General features: G+C 41.6%; 1 protein-coding gene across 4 annotated transcripts in view; it reads left to right on the top strand.

Moving 5' to 3' along the window:
* ssuh2rs1 (ssu-2 homolog, related sequence 1) overlaps positions 1-19440 on the top strand; it is a 27303-nt gene extending 7863 nt beyond the window's left edge. For 2 of the 4 annotated variants that reach the window (XM_039011140.1, XM_039011139.1), the window contains exons 3-13: positions 4207-4308; positions 4490-4565; positions 6699-6828; positions 7267-7327; positions 7448-7569; positions 12535-12597; positions 17499-17581; positions 17802-17894; positions 18074-18179; positions 18299-18406; positions 18589-19440. In XM_039011140.1, coding sequence (XP_038867068.1) covers positions 4207-4308; positions 4490-4565; positions 6699-6828; positions 7267-7327; positions 7448-7569; positions 12535-12597; positions 17499-17581; positions 17802-17894; positions 18074-18179; positions 18299-18406; positions 18589-18729 — 1085 coding nt within the window. In that variant the 3' untranslated portion in view covers positions 18730-19440. Of the gene's footprint in view, positions 1-4203; positions 4309-4489; positions 4566-6698; positions 6829-7266; positions 7328-7447; positions 7570-12534; positions 12598-17498; positions 17582-17801; positions 17895-18073; positions 18180-18298; positions 18407-18588 lie in introns of all 4 variants that reach the window. The other 2 variants (XM_039011138.1, XM_039011137.1) reach the window with 1 other exon arrangement.
* The last annotated feature ends 52 nt before the right edge of the window (positions 19441-19492 follow it).

The raw sequence follows: 19492 nt of genomic DNA, 5'->3' as shown, positions 1-19492 counted from the left end.
AAGCCAATTTATGCTTGATCTGAAATGTGGTTGTAGGCTTCATATGGAGGGTGTGACGCAATTGCGGAGCCTCAGGAGGCATGCAGAGGTCAAGTCAAGCTCAGTAATGCATCCCCATGCACTTCTAAAAAAAAAAAATAACAACGTGGAGTGCTCCATAGCTCCGCATTGACATGATTGGTAGGTGGGGGCGGTACATCCTGTATAAACACAAACTCACTTCCGTTACAACTTCCTTCACAATAGCTCTGCTTTGCTAAGAGCAAAAAGTATGAAAGCCCTGTTGTCTGCGGATGCTGCATCCCAGTAAATGCTGTATGGCCACTTCAGTCTTCGGATTGACCATTCAGAGAATTTTAGCATTGTTACAAAATTTGGGAGGAGCTCAATTTGGCCTCAGCATGAAATTTCATCACACCCTCTATAGTCTTTACGGAGCCTCCGACCACATTTTCAGATCAAGCATAAACTGGCTTGTAAATCACATTTTGACAACCGAACAGAAGGGAGAAGAAAATAAACTGTAACTTGCTCTCGATCGCCATCTGATTCTAGATATATCATCCTAGTACCTTGACGAGCTAACTCAGAGTATCAAACCAATATACAAACTGAAAACAAATGTACTGCAGTACACTACTGAATGTGCGCTCCCGCTGCACAATTCACTTTGACAGCTAAAGCCGTAGCTCAGTCTTATAGTTTGAATAAATGTTCTCCCAGGACGAAGTAGACAATCGTTAAATGAGCTGCAAATCAATATTTTGAGTATGGACAATACTTTGGAGAGAGGCTAATCAGTCAATGTGCCTTCAAATATGTACAGTGGCAAGAAAAGGTATGTGAACCCTTTTGGAATTATCTGGATTTCTACATAAATTCGTCATAAAATTTGATCTGATCTTCATCTAAATCACAACAGACAAACACTGTCTGCTTAAACTAATAACACACAAACACACACACGTGAGTTTTTCTTGTTTATATTGAATACATAATTTTAACAGTGTAGGTTGGGGAAATGATGTGAACCCCTAGGCTAATGACTTCTCCAAAACCTAATTGGAGTCAGGAGTCAGCTAATGTGGAGTCCCATCAATGAGACGAGATTGGAGATGTTAGTTAGAGCTGCCCAGCCCTTTAAAAATTTCACAAAATGTGAGTTTGCTATTCACAAGAAGCATTGACTGATATGAACCATGCCTTGAACAAAAGAGATCTCAGAAGACCCAAGATTAAGAAATGTTGACTTGCATAAAGCTGGAAAGTGTTACAGAAGTATCTCTCAAAGCCTTGATGTTCATCAGTCCACGGTAAGACAAATTGCCAATAAAGTTCAGCACTGTTGCTACTCTCCCTAGGAGTGGCCGTCCTGCAAAGATGACTGCAAGAGCACAGCGCATAATGCTCAATGAGGTTAAGAAGAATCCTAGTGTCAGCTAAAGACTTACAGAAATCTCTGGAACATGCTAACATCTCTGTTGAAGAGTTTATGATACGTAAAACACGTAACAAGAATGGTGTTCATGGGAGGACACCACGGAAGAAGCCACTGCTGTCCAAAAAAAAACATTGCTGCACATCTGAAGTTTGTAAAATAGCATCTGGATGTTTCACAGCGCTACTGGCAAAATATTATGTGGACAGATTAAACTGAAGTTGAGTTGCTTGGAGGGAACACAACACTGTGTGGAGAAAAAAGGCACAGCACACCAACATCAAAACCTCTACCCAACTGTAAAGTATGGTGGTGGGAGCTTCATGGTTTGGGGTTGCATTGCTGCCTCAGGGCCTGGACAGCTTACAATCATCGACGGAAAAATTAATTCCCAAGTTTATCAATACATTTTGCAGGAGAATGTAAGGCTATCTGTCCGCCAATTGAAGCTCAAAAGAAGTTGGGTGATGCAACATGACAACGACCCAAAACACAGAAGTAAATGAAGAGAATGGCTTCAACAGAAGAAAATACGCCTTCTGGAGTGGCCCAGTCAGTCCTGATCTCAACCCAATTGAGATGCTGTGACATGACCTCAAGAGAGCAGTTCACACCAGACATCCCAAGAATATTGCTGAACTGAAACTGTTTTGTAAAGAGGAATGGTCCAAAATTCCTCCTGACCGTTGTGCAGGTCTGATCCGCAACTATAGAAAACGTTTGGTTGAGATTAATGCTGCCAAAGGAGGATCAATCAGTTATTAATTCCAAGGGTTCACATACTTTTTCCACCCTGCACTGTGAATGTTTACACGGTGTGCTCAATAAAGACACGAAAACATATAATTGTTTGTGTTATTAGTTTAAGCAGACTGTCTATTGTTGTGATTTAGATGAAGATCAGATCAAATTGTATGACCAATTCATGCAGAAGTACAGGTAATTCCAAAGGGTTCACATACTTTTTCTTGCCACTGTATGTAGGCTACCTTTTCAACTGTGTCTGAGTGTCACCTAGGAAACAGGTAATAATTTTGTGATGTTCTAAATGTGATTTTGTAGCAACCAATACGTTTTTATGAGGTCGACAACAACTAGGTTATTTCCCCACCTTTATGCTTTGTCAATGCGGATCAGGGGTCAATTTGATGTTTAGATCAATAGTCTGGCATGGGGCCACACCAGTAGATATTTTAAGTGAGGTTTCATTATTATTTTAAGCAGTGCTTGACTTGGGCTGGAGCTGTCTGGAACGCCATACCGGCGCTTCTAATTTTTTGAGAATTGCGTGCCAGCTCCTCTATAAAAACAATGTAGCCTATAGCTATACACACCGAGGCAAAAAAAACTTGATTAAGGCGGAATCTTCATTGAACAGAAATTGAGAGTGGGCATTCATTTCCTGATTCCGATTTGTTTATGTTTATTTGCCTTTAGTCTGTGAATATGTGAGTGACAGTAGGCTTGTCGAGATTGCGCAGATTACAAATGTGCCAGCCTGAATGGCATGGTGCGCTGTTCCAAATTGTCAAATGAGGGAGGTCATGGAAATTAGTTTAATTGTTTTTAATGTAATTCATAAAAGCACACTTCGAAATATATGATCAATCAATTATAAAACTGCATATAAGCAATTATCGGAATGGCCCTTCATTGCATGTCCGAGTGTGCTGCGTGTATGCCTTTGCCGGAGAAGAGAGCGCGACATTTCAGCAGCAGGTATAAAATAATGACAAACTAGATCGCCAATTCAAAACATAACTTGGAGCAGTTATCTCGCTAGGTAGCTATAGCTAACTAAGCATTAATTTCGTCGTTGCCTTTCCACCGGCACTGTAGAGCCTAACTAAATCTGCACCGTTGGAAAGCTGGCATTCCCCTCTATTAATTAAACAGTAGCCATGTAATTACGACAACGTAAAAATATAATTAAGAATAGCCTAATGACAAATAACTTCCTGTGCATAGATCACCCTCGAAACATTCATATTTGAGCCTTAAATGTAAACATGTCTAGTTGGATACCTTTTTTATGCCTAAATTATTAATTTTGGTCCCTGATTTATTGAATGAGGGAATACTTTTATGAAGACAAAAGTACTTGGTTGTAATGTTGAAAAAGCCATGCCTGCACACCCATGAGCTCTCCAGATGGAGGGTTGGCAACATGTGACTTACAATGCAGCATTGTGTGGGGGGCTAAGTGCCTTGATCAAGGGCACAACGGCAGGTGGTAGGTCTACATGGGATCAGACACAGCAGTTTCCCAGTGTCAATAATGCTTACTTTTTCATGTAGGCTATAATAGTAATGAAAATTTGGTTGAAAGTCATGGAAAAAGTGTATAAACCATTAACAGTGAATAATCATAATAGCATAATGTCATTTGTGAATTTCGGTGAACAAAGTCTAATCGACTGTCTTGCAAAAAGACAGCTCCTGCACTCCTTCCATCCCAGGTCAAGCACTGATTTTAAGAGATTTAAGCTGGTTCAAATGACCACAATTATATGTAAGTGTCTCTTCACCAGGGCAGTGGGACAATTCGAATTAAAGGCAGTCAATTCAGGAAGTGAACTTAAATAACAATTCAAAATTAGAAAAAACAGCATCTATTTTTCAATAACTTCTCAATAAGCTTTTCCCCCCAAAAATCTGAATTTTTTATTGAAATCACTTCCTAAATCAACTGCCTTCAATTCAAATTGACCCCAGCCCTGCTCTTCACTCCTGAATCTGAAATGGTTTGTCTGTTTTTTTCTCAGCAGTGTTTGCCCCGCCTGTGTGCGACTTCCACGGCCCTAGCGCTCCTCCTGCCAGTATGTTTGACAGCGTGCCAGGATATGAAGGGACGGTGGCCGGGAGCGGAGGTATGTGACCTGAGGACCATGGTCCTATGTTTCCTGCCAGTGATCTTTAGTTTTATTAGCAAACAAGTCACGTACCACACCAGCGCTGTTCCTTATGGTTGGAAATTCCATATAGAGTAATAACTCCCTAATAACAAACATGTTGAAAGCCCTTCTCATTATGTTTGACTGTTTACTGTAGGTGGGTACCTGCCCCCTCCTATACCATCTTACCCAGCCCCTCAGCCTCAGCCTGGTCCCGCACAATCAAACTGGAAGTAGGTGTAAAATACAATTGCCATAATTTTGTCTCGTCATACACATTTTTCTGCATAGCTGTCCTTGCAAACTACACAGGACACACACACACATGCATATTGACATACATACATACATACATACATACATACATACATACATACATACATACATACATACAGTTGAAGTCGGAGGTTTACATACACTTAGGTTGGAGTCATTAAAACTTGTTTTTCAACCACTCCACAAATTTCTTGTTAATAAACTATAGTTTTGGCAAGTCAGTTAGGACATCTACTTTGTGCATGACACAAGTAAATTTTCCAACAGTTGTTTACAGACAGATTTTTTTCACTTATCACAATGTATCACAATTCCAGTGGGTCAGAAGTTTACATACACTAAGTTGACTGTGCCTTTAAACAGCTTGGAAAATTCCAGAAAATGATGTCATGGCTTTAGAAGCTTCTGATAGGCTAATTGACATAATTTGAGTCAATTGGAGGTGTACCTGTGGATGTATTTCAAGACCTACCTTCAAACTCAGTGCCTCTTTGCTTGACATCATGGGAAAATCTAAAGAATGTCTGGTTCATCCTTGGGAGCAATTTCCAAATGCCTGAAGGTACCACGTTCATCTGTACAAACAATAGTACGCAAGTAAAAACACCATGGGACCACGCAGCCGTCATACCGGTCAGGAAATAGACACGTTCTGTCTCCTAGAGATGAACGTACTTGTGCGAAAAGTGTAAATCAATCCCAGAACAACAGCAAAGAACCTTGTGAAGATGCTGGAGGAAACGGGTACAAAAGTATTTATATCAACAGGTAAACGAGTCCTATATCGACATAACCTGAAAGGCCGCTCCGCAAGGAAGAAGAGACTGCTCCAAAACCGCCATAAAAAAGCCAGACAACGGTTTGCAACTGCACAAGGGAACAAAGATTGTACTCTTTGGAGAAATGTCCTCAGGTCTGATGAAACAAAAATAGAACTGTTGGAGGACAAAAGGGGAGGCCTGCAAGCCTAAGAACACCATCCCAACCGTGAAGCACGGGGGTGGCAGCATCATGTTGTGGGGGTGCTTTGCTGCAGGAGGGGCTGGTGCACTTCACAAAATAGATGGCATCATGAGGATGGAAAATGATGTGGATATATTGAAGCAACATCTCAAGACATCAGTCAGGAAGTTAAAGCTTGGTCACAAATGGGTCTTCCAAATGGACAATGACCCCAAGCATACTTCCAAAGTTGTGGCAAAATGGCTTAAGGACAACAAAGTCAAGGTATTGGAGTGGCCATCACAACGCCCTGACCTCAATCCTATTGAAAATCCTATTGAAAAAAAAATCAATTTTAGAATAAGGCTAACAAAATGTGAGAAAGTCAAGGTCTGAATACTTTCTGAATGCACTGTATGCTGCTGCTGCTACTCGCTGTTCATTATCTATGCATTGTCACTTTACCACTCGACTAACCCGTACTAACCTTTACCTCGACTAACCCGTACCCCTGAACATTGACTCGGTACCGGTACCCTTTGTATATAGCTTCGTAATTGTTATTTTATTGTGTTTTTATTTTTCCTTTAGTTTATTTTGCACATTTTTATTTTTTTAAAGTCTGCATTGTTGGTTAAGGGCTCGTAAGTATGCATTTCACGGTAAGGTCTACACCTGTTGTATTCGGCATGTGACAAATAAAATTTGATCTGATCAGCAATGATACTTATCTGAGTTGACCCTTGTATTTTATGTTTGCACTGTCTCTGCACACTCACAGGACCAAACACACAACATGCACACACATTTATACTGACTCTACACACATGCACACACACTAACATACAATCATAATTTACGCTGCTGATACTCTGTTTATCATATATCTTGATGCCTAGTCACCTGACCCCTATACATATCTACCTCTATGACTCCAGTATCCCTGCACATTGTAATATGGTATTGGAACTGACCCTGTTTATAGCTTATTACTTTCTTGAACTTCAAACTTGATAACAGGTTTATCTTAAGAGGTGCTGTACTTACTTAACTAGACTACCGGTGATAACAGTTGAACTGAAACTCAATGTGTACACTTTCAATTGTGTAGTTGTCTGACAAATATGTGGTTGTTTTATCCTCCACAGTATCCCATCTATCACCGAAGACACTGCCCGGGAGGCCTTTAGCCAGTATGCCTCCAGTAAGTGCTGTTACAGTTCAGCACCAGTTAAGGATGGCGTGATAACCAACATGGAGGCATACAATACATATAGGGTAAGATTAATGTTTTTACTCTGCCCTTTCTGAAAATTGAAGAGTGCTTTTGTCTTACTGTTAGGCTTTTCTGTTTTTTTTCTTCTCCTGCGCTTCAACTTCCTGTTATAATCACACTTTTTTTCAGATCTTTACAGAATTGTAATGACCTGAGTGAGGGACATATGAAAACTATTATTCTGTGAATCTTTGATCTTGAGTGTTAATGTTGAATATTGACAGCTGGTTAGTTTGGGGTTGAAACTGTCTACCTGTGGCCCTCTATAATTGCACTCCCTTTATTTTGATAAGAGTGACAGGCCCAGACCAGAGAATGTGAAAAATATACACTAGATGGCACTAAAGTTTCAAATATAATGTATGAATCACCAACAGTGAAGGAAGGAATTACTCAACTCCATTGTAATATAATATTCCTTATTTTTTTCGCATTCTCAGTATCGCCTGGAAACCTTTATTGAGTCAAGAACCACTGAATGGAGTCAGCAGCCATACAATGGTAACTAATATTGGTGATTCAAATGACCCTATTTATTTTTTGTTTTATTTAAATGTCCAGTTCCACTGTTGTATCTGCATTTATTTATATCTTATTTTTGTATTATTTTCTTTGGTTTAGGTCAGCCAGTGGATGCCTATACCCAATCACCCCCTGGGCCCTGGGATATCCCTGCCAAAGCCCCCACCTTTTTTCAGGATGACAAACAGGTCATCAAAGTTCCCAACACCTCATCTGTCAAGGTATGTATTTCTCTGTTGATTAAAGCATGACAGAAAATATACTGAAAAAACATATATACAGTACCAGTCAAAAGTTTGGACACACCTACTCATTCAAGGGTTTTTCTTTATTATTGACTATTTTCTACATTGTAGAAATAACACATATGGAATCATGTAGTAACCAATTTTTTTTTAAACAAATCAAAATGTATTTAATAGTTTAGATTCTTCAAAGTAGCCACCCTTTGCCTTGATGACACCTTTGCACAATCTTGGCATTCTCTCAACCAACTTTTCTAACAGTCTTGAAGGAGTTCCCACATATGCTAAACACTTGTTGGCTGCTTTTCCTTCAGTCTGCAGTTCAACTCATCCCAAACCATCTCAATTGGGTTGAGGTCGGGTGATTGTGGAGGCCAGATTATCTGATGCGGCACTAAATCACTTTTCTTCTTGGTCAAATAGCCCTTACACAGCCTGGAGGTGTGTTTTCCTGTTGAAAAGAAAATGACAGTCCCACGAAGCACGAACCAGATGGGATGGCGTATCGCTGCAAAATGCTGCGGTAGCCATGGTGGTTAAGTGTGCCTTGAATTCTAAATAAATCACAGTGTCACCAGCAAAGCACCACCACACCATCACATCTCCTTCTCCATGCTCCACGGTGGGAACTACACATGCGGAGATCATCTGTTCACCTACTCTGTGTCTCACAAAGACATGGCGGTTGGAACCAGAAATCTCAAATTGGGACTCATCAGACCAAAGGACAGATTTCCACCAGTCTAATGTCCATTGCTCGTGTTTCTTGGCCCAAGCAAGTCTCTTCTTATTTGTATCCTTTAGTAGTGGTTTCTTTGCAGCAATTCGACCATGAAGGCCTGATTTCACGCAGTCTCCTCTGAAAAGTTGATGTTGAGATGTGTCTGTTACTTGAACTATGTGAAACATTTATTTGGGCTGCAATCTGAGGTGCAGTTAACTCTAATGAACTTATCCTCTGCAGCAGAGGTAACTCTGGGTCTTCTTTTCCTGTGGTGTCGTCATGACAGCCAGTTTCATCATAGTGCTTGAAGGTTTTTGTGACTGGACTTGAAGAAACTTTCAACGTTCTTGAAATGTTCCGCATTGACTGACCTTCATGTCTTAAAGTAATGATAGACTGTCATTTCTTTTTGCTTATTTGAGCTGTTCTTGCCATAATATGGACTTGGTATTTTACCAAATAGGTCTATTTTCTGTATACCACCCCTACCTTGTCACAACACAACTGATTGGCTCCAATGCATTAAGAAGTGAAGAAATTCCACAAATTAACTTTTAACAAGGCACACCTGTTAATTGAAATGCATTCCAGGTGACTACCTCATGAAGCTGGTTGAGAGAATGCCACGAGTGTGCAAATCTGTCAAGGCAAAGCGTGGCTACTTTGAAGAATCTCAAATATAAAATATATTTTGATTTGTTTAGCACTTTTTGGGGGGATTACTACATGATTCCATATGTGTTATTTCATAGTTTTTGATGTCTTCACAATTATTATACATTGTAAAAAATAACGAAATACCCTTGAATGAGTAGGTGTGTCCAAACTTTTGACTGGTCCTGCATATACAGTTGAAGTAGGAAGTTTACATACACATTAGCCAAATGCATTTAAACTCAGTTTTTCACAATTCCTGACATTTAAACCTGGTAAATATTCCCTGTCTTAGGTCAGTAAGAATCACCACTTTATTTTAAGAATGTGAAATGTCAGAATAATAGTAGAGAGTGATTTTATTTCAGCTTTTTCTTCTTTCATCACATTCCCAGTGGGTCAGAAGTTTACATGCACTCAATTAGTATTTGGTAGCATTTCCTTTAAATTGTTTAACTTCGGTAAAACATTTTGAGTAGCCTTCCACAAGCTTCCCACAATAATTTGGGTGAATTTTGGCCCATTCCTCCTGACAGAGCTGGTGTAACTGAGTCAGGTTTGTAGGCCTCCTTGCTCGCACACGCTTTTTCAGTTCTGCCCACAAATTTTCTATAGGATTGAGGTCAGAGCTTTGTGATGGCCACTCCAATACCTTGACTTTGTCATTTTGCCACAACTTTGGAAGTATGCTTGGGGTCATTGTCCATTTGGAAGACCCATTTGTGACCAAGCTTTAACTTCCTGACTGATGTCTTGAGATGTTGCTTCAATATATCGACATAAATTTCCATCCTTATGAAGCCATCTATTTTGTGAAGTACACCAGTCGCTCCTGCAGCAAAACACCCCGACAACATGATGCTGCCACCCCCGTGCTTCACGGTTAGGATGGTGTTCTTTGGCTTGCAAGCCTCCCCCTTTTTCCTCCAAACATAACGATGTTCATTATGGCCAAACAGTTCTATTTTTGTTTCATCAGACCAGAGGACATTTCTCCAAAAAGTACGATCTTTGTCCCCATGTGCAGTTGCAAACCGTCGTCTGGCTTTTTTATGGCGGTTTTGGAGCAGTGGCTTCTTCCTTGCTGAGTGGCCTTTCAGGTTATGTCGATATAGAACTCATTTCACTGTGGATATAGATACTTTTGTACCTGTTTCCTCCATTATCTTCACAAGGTCCTTTGCTGTTGTTCTGGGATTGAGTTGCACATTTTGCACCGAAGTACGTTAATCTCTAGGACACAGAATGTGTCTCCTTCCTGAGCGGTATGACAGTTGCGTGGCGTTTATACTTGCGTGCTGTTGTTTGTACAGAAGAACGTGGTACCTTCAGGCATTTGGAAATTGCTCCCAAGGATGAACCAGACTTGTGGAGATCTACAATTTTTTTTCTGATGTCTTGGCTGATTTCTTTTGATTTTCCCATGATGTCAAGCAAAGAGGCACTGAGTTTGAAGGTAGGCCTTAAAATACATCCACAGGTACACCTCCAATTGACTCAAATGAGGTCAGTTAGCCTATCAGAAGCTTCTAAAGCCATGACATAATTTTCTGGAATTTTCCAAGCTGTTTAAAGGCACAGTCAACTTAATGTATGTAAACTTCTGACCCACTGGAATTGTGATAAAGTGAATTATAAGTGAAATAATCTGTCTGTAAACAATTGTTGGAAAAATTACTTGTGTCATGCACAAAGTAGATGTCCTAACCGACTTGCCAAAACTATAGTTTGTTAACAAGAAATGTGTGGAGTGGTTGAAAAACGAGTTTTAACGACTCCAACCTAAGTGTATGTAAACTTCCGACTTCAACTGTATGATGTTACCTGATGCCTGTCGTCCGCATTGGAAATACACAGTATTTTCCTAACACATCGTACCATTTTAATTTCTTTTGTATAACCTGTTCTAATTACACTGCTCAAAAAAATAAAGGGAACACTTAAACAACACAATGTAACTCCAAGTCAATCACACTTCTGTGAAATCAAACTGTCCACTTAGGAAGCAACACTGATTGACAATAAATTTCACATGCTGTTGTGCAAATGGAATAGACAAAAGGTGGAAGTATAGGCAATTAGCAAGACACCCCCAATAAAGGAGTGGTTCTGCAGGTGGTGACCACAGACCACTTCTCAGTTCCTATGCTTCCTGGCTGATGTTTTGGTCACTTTTGAATGCTGGCGGTGCTTTCACTCTAGTGGTAGCATGAGACGGAGTCTACAACCCACACAAGTGGCTCAGGTAGTGCAGCTCATCCAGGATGGCACATCAATGCGAGCTGTGGCAAGAAGGTTTGCTGTGTCTGTCAGCGTAGTGTCCAGAGCATGGAGGCGCTACCAGGAGACAGGCCAGTACATCAGGAGACGTGGAGGAGGCCGTAGGAGGGCAACAACCCAGCAGCAGGACCGCTACCTCCGCCTTTGTGCAAGGAGGAGCAGGAGGAGCACTGCCAGAGCCCTGCAAAATGACCTCCAGCAGGCCACAAATGTGCATGTGTCTGCTCAAACGGTCAGAAACAGACTCCATGAGGGTGGTATGAGGGCCCGACGTCCACAGGTGGGGGTTGTGCTTACAGCCCAACACCGTGCAGGACGTTTGGCATTTGCCAGAGAACATCAAGATTGGCAAATTCGCCACTGGCGCCCTGTGCTCTTCACAGATGAAAGCAGGTTCACACTGAGCACATGAGCACATGTGACAGACGTGACAGAGTCTAGAGACGCCGTGGAGAACGTTCTGCTGCCTGCAACATCCTCCAGCATGACCGGTTTGGCGGTGGGTCAGTCATGGTGTGGGGTGGCATTTCTTTGGGGGGCCGCACAGCCCTCCATGTGCTCGCCAGAGGTAGCCTGACTGCCATTAGGTACCGAGATGAGATCCTCAGACCCCTTGTGAGACCATATGCTGGTGCGGTTGGCCCTGGGTTCCTCCTAATGCAAGACAATGCTAGACCTCATGTGGCTGGAGTGTGTCAGCAGTTCCTGCAAGAGGAAGGCATTGATGCTATGGACTGGCCCGCCCGTTCCCCAGACCTGAATCCAATTGAGCACATCTGGGACATCATGTCTCGCTCCATCCACCAACGCCACGTTGCACCACAGACTGTCCAGGAGTTGGCGGATGCTTTAGTCCAGGTCTGGGAGGAGATCCCTCAGGAGACCATCCGCCACCTCATCAGGAGCATGCCCAGGCGTTGTAGGGAGGTCATACAGGCACGTGGAGGCCACACACACTACTGAGCCTCATTTTGACTTGTTTTAAGGACATTACATCAAAGTTGGATCAGCCTGTAGTGTGGTTTTCCACTTTAATTTTGAGTGTGACTCCAAATCCAGACCTCCATGGGTTGATAAATTTGATTTCCATTGATAGTTTTTGTGTGATTTTGTTGTCAGCACATTCAACTATGTAAAGAAAAAAGTATTTAATAAGAATATTTCATTCATTCAGATCTAGGATGTGTTATTTTAGTGTTCCCTTTATTTTTTTGAGCAGTGTACAATATGTATGTCTGAAATGATTAAATATGCCTTTTTATAAACTGTGATTTCATCAATAGAACTGTCATACCTGTTTGGGGATGGGAAGAACTCCCTGCAAAGAATGTGCCGGAGTTGGTAATGTAAGTGTCAATATTAAGTTAAATAAAAAGTATGAGCTGGCGCACACCTCACCGATAAATCTACTATAATTAAGAATTTCAATAAGCATTTTTCTACGGCTGGCCATGATTTCCACCTGGCTACCCCTACCCCGGTCAACAGCCCTGCACTCCCCACAGCAACTCGCCCAAGCCTCCCCGATTTCTCCTTCATCCAGATAGCTGATGTTCTGAAAGAGCTGCAAAATCTGGACCCCTACAAATCAGCCGGGCTAGACAATCTGGACCCACTCTTTCTAAAATTATCTGCCGAAATTGTTGCAACCCCTATCACTAGCCTGTTCAACCTCTCTTTCGTATCATCTGAGATTCCCAAAGATTGGAAAGCTGCCGCGGTCATCCCCCTCTTCAAAGGGGGAGACACTCTAGAACCAAACTGCTACAGACCTATATCTATCCTTCCCTGCTTTTCTAAGGTCAAGTTAACAAACAAATTACCGACTATTTCGAATCCCACCGTACCTTCTCCGCTATGCAATCTGGTTTCAGAGCTGGTCATGGGTGCACCTCAGCCACGCTCAAGGTCCTAAATGATATCATAACGCCATCGATAAAATACATTACTGTGCAGCCGTATTCATCGACCTGGCCAATGCTTTCGACTCTGTCAATCACCACATTCTTATTGGCAGACTCAACAGCCTTGGTTTCTTAAATGATTGCCTCGCCTGGTTTACCAACTACTTCTCTGATAGAGTTCAGTGTGTCAAATCGGAGGGCCTGTTGTCCGGACCTCTGGCAGTCTCTATGGGGGTGCCACAGGGTTCAATTCTCGGGCCCACTCTCTTCTCTGTATACATCAATGATGTCGCTCTTGCTGCTGGTGAGTCTCTGATCCACCTCTACGCAGACGACACCATTCTGTATACTTCTGGCCCTTCGTTGGACACTGTGTTGACTAACCTCCTGACGAGCTTCTATGCCATACAACTCTCCTTCCGTGGCCTCCAACTGCTCTTAAATGCAAGTAAAACTAAATGCATGCTCTTCAACCGATCACTGCCCGCACCTGCCCGCTCGTCTAGCATCACTACACTGGACGGCTCTGACTTAGAATATGTGGATAACTACAAATACCTAGGTGTCTGGTTAGACTGTAAGCTCTCCTTCCAGACTCACATCAACCATCTCCAATCCAAAATTAAATCTAGAATCGGCTTCCTATTTCGCAACAAAGCATCCTTCACTCATGCTGCCAAACATACCCTCGTAAAACTGACAATCCTACCGATCCTCGACTTTGGCGATGTAATTTACAAAATAGCCTCCAACACTCTACTCAACAAATTGGATGCAGTCTATCACAGTGCCATCCGTTTTGTCACCAAAGCCCCATATACTACCCACCACTGCGACCTGTACGCTCTCATTGGCTGGCACTCGCTTCACTCTCGTCGCCAAACCCACTGGCTCCAGGTCATCTACAAGTCTCTGCTAGGTAAAGCCCCGCCTTATCTCAGCTCACTGATCACCATAGCAGCACCCACTCGTAGCACACGCTCCAGCAGGTATATCTCACTGGTCACCCCCAAAGCCAATTCTTCATTTTGCCGCCTCTCCTTCCAGTTCTCTGCTGCCAATGACTGGAACGAACTGCAAAAATCACTGAAGCTGGAGACTCATATCTCCCTCACTAGCTTTAAGCACCAGCTGTCAGTGCAGCTCACAGATCACTGCACCTGTACATAGCCAATCTGTAAACAGCCCATCCAACTACCTCATCCCCATACTGTATTTATTTATCTTGCTCCTTTGCACCCCAGTATCTCTACTTGCACATTCATCTTCTGCACATCTACCATTCCAGTGTTTAATTGCTATATTGTAATTACTTCGCCACCATGGCCTATTTATTGCCTTAACCTTACCTCATTTGCACTCACTGTATATAGACTTTTTCTTTTCTTTTTTTCTACTGTATTATTGACTGTATGTTTCTTTATTCCATGTGTAACTCTGTGTTGTTGTATATGTCGAACTGCTATGCTTTATCTTGGCCAGGTCGCAGTTGCAAATGAGAACTTGTTCTCAACTAGCCTACCTGGTTAAATAAAGGTGAAATAAAAAATGTAATTTTAAAAAAAGTTGGTGGAGGTGCTTACTAACGGCGAGTAAACTATAGGCTATAATAAAATAAAGGGAGTCGCACACTCTATATACAATCTCCCAGTAATTTATTGGGTAAACCACCAACGATTCGGTATCTCTGTGCATTCTTCAGGATGATGTCATGAATGCTTGAACCAGGTTATGTAGACAAACATTGCAATTAGTGCAACCAATGACAATAGTGAGGGATGTCATACACTAGATGACCAAAAGTATATGGATAGTGGACACCTGATCGTCGAACATCTCATTCCAAAATCATGGGCATTAATATGGAGTTGGTCCTGCCTGTTGCTGCTCTAACATCCTCAACTCTTCTGGGAAGGCTTTCCAGTAGATGTTGGGACTTTCTTCCATTCAGCCACAAGAGCATTAGTGAAATCGGGAACTTATGTTGGGTTGATTATGCCTTGCTCGCAGTCGGCGTTCCAATTCGATGGGGTTGAGGTCAGGGCTCTGTGTAGGCCAGTCAAGTTCTACCACACCGATCTTGACAATCTATTTCTGTGTGGACTTCGCTTTGTGCACGGGGGCATTGTCATGCTGAAACCCGAAAGGGCCTTACCGAAACTGTTGCCACAAAGCCATATAGTGTAACTGTTAAAATAATAGTTCAACATATTTCGATATTGTAAATAGTATTATCATCAGCATACATTATTTTAATTTTATATACATATTTCATTGTTTTCATTTTATCTTTGTTACATGTAATCTTTTGGTTCAACTGTAATGCACAATCAGTATTATCAACAAAGGGAACATTTTGGGTTTCACTCTGATAAACTGTAGAAAGAATATGTTAATTTAGCAGAATTGTTCATTAAAAAGGGGACTTATTCATAAAAATGGGGCTGAGGTCAATGTTCAGACCACTAGGGGTCAGTGTTTTTAGAGAGGAGATCCAGTAGGCCTCACTCTGTAGTAGCAGGGTCTCAATGTTATCTCCTTTCCTTGGTAGAGTAACATGCTCAATACCTGTGTATTTGAGGGCGGAGATAGGATGGTTAGCTTCAAAAAAGTGAGCTGCTACTGGATAGTCAGTGTTCTTACACCTGATTGAGCTGTGGTGTTCAGCTATGCATTGTTTTAATTGTCTTTTAGTTTGTCTTACGTAGGCTTTCCCTCATGGACAGGTGATTACTCCCTTTGTCTTGCATGAGAACACCCCTAACAAAGATTTTTCAGCCTGTGTGGGGGTGTCTGAAAATATATATTTTTGGAGTGCTGTTGAACGGCGTATGAGCCACATTTGTAGGTCCCAAGAGTGTCTAAGTGGGCTCGGAGCAGGTCAGATCTCACTAGGCTGTCCCCAATATTGCGGCCACGCTTGTACCCGTGGGGGTTCCTTGAATAGGTGTGCAATTTTTTTGTCTGATTGCAGAATATGCCAATGCTTTTTCAGGTTTTCTTTTATCTAAACACTTGGTGATACTTAGACCAAAAGACTGTTGCGTTTGTTTTTCTTCTTTGGTTTAGTTTTTAGAAATTCCTCTCTTGGTTTTTGGGATATTGTCATCATTGCATCATCAAGAGTTTTGTCCTTGTAGCCTCTCATTTCAAATTTGTCTGTCATTTTCTTATTATTGTTGTCAAAATTTTACTGTTGAGGGGCCTCCCGAGTGGCGCAGTGGTCTATGGCACTGCATCGCAGAGCTAGCTGTGCCACTAGAGATTCTGGGTTCGAGTCCAGGCTCTGTCATAGCCAGCCGTGACTGGGAGATCCATGGGGCGGTGCACAATTGGGCCAGCACAATAAGCATTATCATTATTTTTATAGTCCTTCTATGGAAGAGATATATAGATGATATCTTTTGTGCTCTGGGAAGGATTCATTCTAAATTAATTCCAAACGCGGGTAAATGAGATCACTGAATATCTCAATTGCACCCTGCAGATTGATAAGAGAAAAATAAACTATCTGGATCATCAAAGATGATGCATTACATCATGTACGGGAGTTGCAGCGATGAGACAAGACTAACTAAAAATGAGGATACCCACAGACCGCAACACCCTGCTACGCGCAGACAGTATGCATCCCCTTCCCATGAAGAATGGTTTACCATATAGCCAGTTGTGCAGGATTAAAACACATCTTTGGCCAACAGTCAGATTTTATTTTTACATTTTTTCCTCCTATTTTGTGGTATCCTCATTTTTAGTTACAGTCTTGTCTCATCCCTGCAACTCCCGTACAATGCCCGCTTAACCCAGAAGCCAGCCGCACCAATGTGTCGGGGGAAACACTGTACACCTGGCAACTGTGTCGCATGCACTGCGCCCGGCCCGCCACAGGAGTCGCTAGTGCGCGATGGGCCAAGTACATCCCTGCCGGCCAAACCCTCCCCTAACCCGGACCACGCTGGGTCAATTGTGCGCCGCCCCATGGGTCTCCCGGTTGCAGCCGGCTGCAACAGAGCCTGGACTCGAACCAGGATCTCTAGTGGACTCTTTATTTATTTTTTATAGCCGACAATATTAAGTTACTAAAATTCATAGTTTCATTGCAGCCTTGGTAACAATGTAAAAAAAAAAAAAAAAGATAATTCAATATTTTGACTACTGAATTAACTGCACCTTCACATTAACTAAACTACTAGTTACTTTCAGTTGTTTGAATGAATGTGATTCTCTTTGTTTATTCTAACTGTCACAAACAATAGCCTAAAGAATTAATCTGTGGTGTTGTCACTTGGTGCGCTATAAAGTGTGTCAGCTGTGTTATTTCCTTGTTTTATCACCGCTTCCAGAAAATCTGCTGGGTGTGCAATGGAGCTGGTAACCGTAGTAGTGGTGATCGATGCCATCATTGCCAAGGGAGGGGAAGGGTCAAGTAAGTATGTTATGCACTCTATTTATCAGCTTTTCAACACAGGTAATTAAAAAAATATATATTTGGGGAAATACATTTCTGGAGGAAAGGAAACTCCACAGAGAATCATAATTGCTTACTTAGCAAATGTGTGTAGCGTACAGTGTTTGTATTTCAGTCATTTCCCTATGGCCTCTCAGGGACTTGGGTGGTGTGGTTGACATGTTATTTATCTCATCAGTTGCAGCCATTGTCATGGTCAAGGGTCAAGGGAGTGTGAGACCTGTAAAGGCAAACGACAGCTTTTGGTCTTCATCAACCTCAAGGTTATATGGTGAGTGAGTGCTGGTGTTAGCTCAGCATTTTTCAACTGAATAACAGTATGTGTCATACATTAGATGCACTAGATCCAGTAGATCTCTGCTTCCTTTGTATGATTAACTAGAAGATTTGTTTATTGCTTATCTTCAACTTTGACTTAATTTCCTCTATTTCTGTATCCCCATTTACTAGGACTAATAATCTTGACGACTACATTGTGGAACAGTCGAGTGGTTTGCATGTGGTCAACCTGAGCAAGGTGTCCGGGCAGGAAATGTTTAGGGACGCTCAGTACATGGTAAAAAAAAAGTCATATTTTTATGGGAATATGACATCAGTCTGCATGAAATGAAGATATTTGGTGATGTACGTGAGACAATGGGTTTTTCCTATCAGTTTTTACCCTCTGTCGTGTAGGTTTACCCAGTGATGGGGTTCCCAGACCCTAATGTGGTGCGTGCTGCAGAGCGTTTAGTGAGGGAGCACCAAGCCAGGTTCTCTCAGACCTCACGCATTCTACAACAGGTACATACATTTTTTCCCCTACCTCATGATTCAAATAACAACAACTCCTTCTTTACATGAAGTATCTTATTATGCTGGAAGATTGTTTGTGCATTTGCTTGTTCTAAGTTGAAAAGGTTTGTCATGGTATTTGGCTTATTTTAATAACAGAATCCTCTCTCACACTCTCTCTCCCTCTGCAGCGCCAGACCATTGAGTTGATTCCTATCACCAAGGTGACCTACAAATGGAAGGGAGACTCACACATTTACTTTGTCTATGGGAATGAGTTCAAAGTCAGCGCTGATAACTACCCAGCTACATGTTGCTGCACAGTAATGTAACCCAGATTTGCTTCAGAGGAAGACATTGCTTTGATTATATTGAATATGGCTCTGTGTTCTAAAGAATGTGATTATAAATGAGTTTATGGTTGGCAGACTGTCAATCAGGCAATTTGCTATATCATTAAACAAATGCATGAATATTTGTATTTTCTACTTGCAAACAAACACACTTTTTGTGAACTAGACATGGATGTAATACAATTTCCACTGGAGTCATTGGGGACCACACAGGCCCTAGGATGAACCTACTCGGCACACACACTGGTTGAATCAATGTTGTTTCCACATATTTTCAATGAAATTGAACCAACGTGGAATAAACATTGAATTGACGTCTGTGCCCAGTGGGAAAAAGTGAAGATGGAAGGCTGGCTGTAATGTATAATGTACGGAAACCTATGCATTGCGCTATGCGATAGTTCTGTCATTTGTGAACATGTCTGCTAATTTGTACTCTTTTTTATGATTGTATACAACAACTATCTGTGTGATTGATGTTCAATGGATGGCTGAATATCATTTCCATTGTATGTTATACTATTTTCTTATAGATATATCACCTTACAAAACAGAAATATGAACATTGATACAATTGAATGAAATAACCACATTTGGGGAATAACCGGACATATCTTGAGGGTGTTTTCTAATCCATTAATATTTGTTGAATAAATAAAGGATTTCATACTGTGTTTTGTGATTATCAAATCTTGGTTTATCTCGGCCCTGTTTGCGTCATAAAAAATCGACAGTCGGCGCT

Source organism: Salvelinus namaycush, chromosome 16 (assembly GCF_016432855.1).
Source record: "Salvelinus namaycush isolate Seneca chromosome 16, SaNama_1.0, whole genome shotgun sequence".
Lineage (NCBI taxonomy): Eukaryota > Metazoa > Chordata > Actinopteri > Salmoniformes > Salmonidae > Salvelinus > Salvelinus namaycush.
Note: the sequence above shows the minus strand (reverse complement) of the source record. Positions and strands in the feature narration are given on the sequence as shown.